This window comes from Mastomys coucha, unplaced genomic scaffold (genome assembly GCF_008632895.1).
Source record: "Mastomys coucha isolate ucsf_1 unplaced genomic scaffold, UCSF_Mcou_1 pScaffold22, whole genome shotgun sequence".
Classification (NCBI taxonomy): Eukaryota; Metazoa; Chordata; class Mammalia; order Rodentia; family Muridae; genus Mastomys; species Mastomys coucha.
This window is the reverse complement of record NW_022196905.1, coordinates 132,459,398-132,464,167: the sequence shown is the minus strand read 5'-3', so window position 1 is coordinate 132,464,167 and position 4,770 is coordinate 132,459,398. Positions and strand designations below refer to the sequence as shown.

The window sequence follows — 4,770 nt, the reverse complement described above, 5'->3', positions numbered from 1 at the left end:
CTTCCTTCCTTCCTTTTTATTGTTGTATCAGTCTGTGTGTTCATAACACATGTGTTTGAGTGTGAGCACGTGTGTACCATTGTCTGTGCCGTGTATTGATGACATCTGTGTGTGAGTGTGGGCACACGTTTACTGTGTGTGTACTGTGTGTTGATGACATATGTGACATATGTGTGTATGCGTGAGCACATGTGTACCTCAGAGTGTATGTAGAGATCAACTTTTGAGACAGTTCTCTCCCTTCACCATGTGGGTTCCAGGGATTGACCTGGGGTCACCTGGCTGACGTAGCAAATTCTTTACCCACTGAGACCTTTTCCTAGCCTCTATCTTTTTACTACCTTTAGCTTGTGAGGAATCCAATCAGCTCTCTCTATCTTGAGTTTTTGTCTAAGAGCTAGCAGTTTCCTGAGTCTCATTCCACACTAAGCATCGTTTAGAACACTGTGTAATGTTTCTCCATAGCCTCAAATGCAACATGGGTAAACCAAACTTATTTTCTCTACACAACCTAGAGTTGTCTGTGAAGGGAAACCTCAACTGAGAAAATGCTTCCACCATAAAACAAAGCAAACACCCTGCTCCTTCACTCATGGCCCTTCAGAAAGACCCAGCAGCCTGCACCACCTTTCTACTAAGCGAGGGAGTCTTCCTCAATGCAATCACAGTCAGGCTTCCCCATCAGGAGTCCTCACAGGCCCTCCTCTCCCCTCATGGTCACTCACAGGGCACTGTGTCTCGCAGATACTCCCACCACTGCCGAAGTGTGGAATCCCCCATCATGTAGACAATGCGGCCAGCCAGGCAGTTCAGGATGCTGTCCACAGTGGGGAAAGAGCGGCTAGAACAGAATGTTGAGTGCCATCTGTCTTGGTGGTAGAAGCCAGAGGGTTTTGGAGACAGGTGGCCAGGGCGGCATGGGGGTCTTGAGGGCAAGGCTACAGGGGGGTGAAGAATAAAGCAGATTAAATTTTGTTTAAAAAGCTCAATATGAATATTTTACAAAATGTCAGGCATTCTTTACAATTTTTTGTAGACTAATTTTTTACACATTTATATGTGTGTGTGCATGTTTATACTCACATACATGCTCCGTGTGTGTGTGTGTGTGTGTGTGTGTGTGTGTAACACAGCACACATGTGGTACCCAGAGGACAGCCTTTCGGAGTCAGTCCTTCCCTTTACCATGTATGTCCCAGGGTTTGAAGGTCATCAGCCTTGGCATCAAGCACCTTTTCTGAATGAGCTATCTTGATAGTCCAATCAGGCATTCTTCTATATACTTTATATGTAGCATATCAATGTACTCTTACGGAGCCTGTGAAGTTCCTGTGTGTGTGTGAGTGTGTGTGTGTGTGTGTGTGTGTGTGCATGTGCATGCACGTACGCATGTGCTCATGTATGTTTGAAAAAGTCTTATATACTTTGTAAACTTCCCACATAGGAAAGAATGGCCCTGACTTCCTAATTCTGCTGCTTTCACTTAGAGAGTGCAGGGACTCCAGGTGTGGATCTGCACACTAGGGAGATAGCGCTATTCATATTTCCATTATAGTAATTTACCATGACCAAGAATAATCATGATGGCCCAGAAGTGGTAGGGATGGCATTCTGGGCCTGTCCAGTTAGGCAAGCACTCTGCCATTAATTCCTATCTCCAGCCTGTAAAGTAGGTTCTTCAAAAGAACAGTCAAAGTCAGGGATAGCATTTGAACCCAGGAAGCGTGCTGTTACAGCCCCTGTACTAACCACTGTACCACACTTTCCTGTCAGGACAGAGGCTAAAGTTCTGGAGTGAAACCCATCTGAGGACTGGGGAGATGGCTCAGTGGGTTGTACAATGGTGAGGACTTAAGTTAGACCCCTAGAACATGTGCAAAAGCTGGATGTGGTGTGGCTGGAACCCCAGCACTTGGGGAATTAGAGATGGCAGATTCCAGGGCCTCACTGACCAGCCAGCCTAGCTGAGCAGCAGGCTCCAGGCTCAGTGAGAGGCTTTGTTTCCAAAACCAAAAAGGACCTTTATGTGTCCCCATGTTTACTATGCCAGAACTGACCTGATACCTGGAGCCCTTTCTCCATCCTGGGGCTGAAAGCTGTTGGCCATAGTTACTCCTTTCCTGGTAGGCAGGGTCACCCACATGTGGAAACAACTCAAGTACTTCCCTCAGTGACCATCCATGTGGGGCTTAGAGGACGATAGGGGTTGGCGGTGGTTGAACCTGGGCCTTCCAGCTGGCTGGACACAGGCATCCCAAGACCACAGGGCTGAACACTTGGATCCTTGTGCCTAGGGCTCTAGACCCAACTAGGCCTCCTCTAGGGGTGCTGTATCAGGTATATTCAGGGACAGCATGAAGCAGCTCGTACATTCCACACTGTGCCCAGTACTTTAGTTGTTGAGCAGAGTTTCTACAAAGACTTCATTCTGTTTGTTTGTGTGCATGTGTGCATGTGTGCGTTTTCTTGTGGACTCTCAAGGACTACCCTGATTCCTGCTCTGCCTGTTGCCGAGAAGGTTCCTATAGATCTTTTCTGCCTCCTTCTTCGGTCTCACCTTTGGGTTGGGCACGTGATCTATCAAGGGTTTCTCACTTCTTGGAGGGAGGGACCAATGCCATCAATTTCTTCTTTATTGAGGGAGTACCAACAGAGAGAAACTGGCACCCTCTGAATATGGATGCTTGATTAGTCAAGGTCCCCCAGTTGGTCACTCTGCAATCACTGCATTTGGAGCCTCTATGGGCAATAATATGTGCAGTGGACCTGGGTCCTACCTGACTGCCTTGCTTTCTGACTGGCCTGGAAGAGCAGAGTTAGCTCTTCTTCAAGCTCGAGCTCTGCACATCAGCTACCCAGCCACCCTTGCACTGGCAGAATCCCACCGTTTTTGGCTCTGATTACTTCCAATTTTCAAACCACTGAAACCTATTCCCTTGAGGGGGGAGCAGAAAGAAACAACAACAAAACAAAACCAAAACAAAAATCCACCACAGGAGCCAGTGAAATGGCTCAGCAGGTAAAGGTGCCTGCTCCCAAGCCTGATAACCTGAGTCTAACTCCTGGGCTTTCACACTGTAGAGAGAGAGTACTAACTTCTGCAAGTTGTCCCTGACCTGCGTATGTCTGACATGGCACATATGTTCTCATATGTTCTCACGCATACACGCCAGAGTGCACAAAACATGTAATTGAAAGTGTAACATAACTTAAAGTAAAATAAGATAGAGAACAATTGGGGAGAACATTTTGATATTAGTCTGCTCTCCATGTACTTCTGCACAGGAGAGAGAACCCACTCATATAACACATGCACATAGATGCACACACACACACACACACACACACACACACATGCACATATATGCACACACACACACACACACACACACACACACACGTCCATAGCCCATCTAAGCTGATGCCCATCCCCAACCCCAACATGGTCCAGCCTTGCTCACCCATTTTACTCACGTTCCCCTGGGCTGCTGGTAGGACCAGGAGTGGAGGTATGCCTGAAGGGAGTTTCTGATCAGTCACATTCCTGAAGAAACACTGAGTATGAGTGTTGATGGAGGTTGACCAGATGGAAATTAGATTTGCAAAGAGCAGACCATGGCTGACTGGTTATTTATCCTCTGCCTAAATCTGGGTCACTAGAGCAAAGTGAGCACAGTAACATGGGGTGAGTACAGTGGTTAGGAGGAACACACATGGGGTGAGTACAGTGGTTAGGAGGAACACACATGGGGTGAGTATAGTGGTTAGGAGGAATACACAAACAAAGGTCTTATCAGTTAGTTCACTAATAATTAAGATGACTGAAGAGGCATATTGTTCTCTTTTATAATAAACAGAGCTCCACAGCACATGAGACAATGGAATGTTCCTGCCACTACAGTCTAGAAAACACAATAAATTTTGTTACTTTTTCTTACTTGGGAATGTATTACCCTCTCCCTGCTATTTTCACACAGGGTCTCATGCTCATACTTCCCAGGATGAACTTGTTTTCACTATGTGTGGTGGGTTGAGTATGCCTAGCCAAGGGAGTGGCATGATTTGGAGGTGTGGCCTTGTTGGGGTAGGTGTGCCACTGTGAGCTTGAGCTTCAAAATCCTCATTCAAGGGCCAGAGAGATGGCTCAGCAGTTAAGAGCCCTGACTGCTTTTCTGAAGGTCCTGAGTTCAAATCCCACCAGCCACATAGTGGCTCATAATCACCCTTAATGAGATCAGATGCCCTCTTCTGCGATGTCTGAAGACAACTACAGTGTACTTACATATAATAAATAAATAAATAATTTTTAAAAATCTATTTAAAAAAAACTCACTCTGGCTGCCTGGAAGCTAGTCTACTCCTAGCCAACTTCAAATGAAGATGTGGAACTCTCAGCTCCAACTGAACCATGCCTCCCAGGATGGTGCCATGTTCATGCCTTGATGACAACAGACTGAACCTCTGAATCTGCAAGCCAGCCCCAAGTAAGTGTTGTCCTTATGATAGTTGCATTGGTCATGGTGTATCTTCATAGCAGGAGGATCCTAAGACACTGTGCAACCAAGGATAACCTTGAAATCTTGATTTTTATGCCTCAATCACACAAGAAATGCAAGTTCACTCTGAGCTACAGGAATCTCTAGGTGATGATGATGATGATGATGACCACCATGTTCTTGCTGCCAACCCCAACAGACTGAGCTTGATACTTGGGCCCCACATGGTGGAAGGAGAGAACTCACTTCCTCCAATTCTCTTCTCACCTCCACA

The 4,770-nt window shown here is 46.4% G+C and overlaps 1 protein-coding gene across 1 annotated transcript in view; it reads right to left on the bottom strand.

Moving 5' to 3' along the window:
- LOC116104688 (NXPE family member 3-like) overlaps positions 1–4,770 on the bottom strand; it is a gene marked incomplete at its 3' end in the record, with an annotated part of 54,562 nt that overhangs the window by 2,639 nt on the left and 47,153 nt on the right. Inside the window, exon 4 of the mRNA XM_031391181.1 lies at positions 726–938. Coding sequence (XP_031247041.1) covers positions 726–938 — 213 coding nt within the window. The remainder of the gene's footprint in view (positions 1–725; positions 939–4,770) is intronic.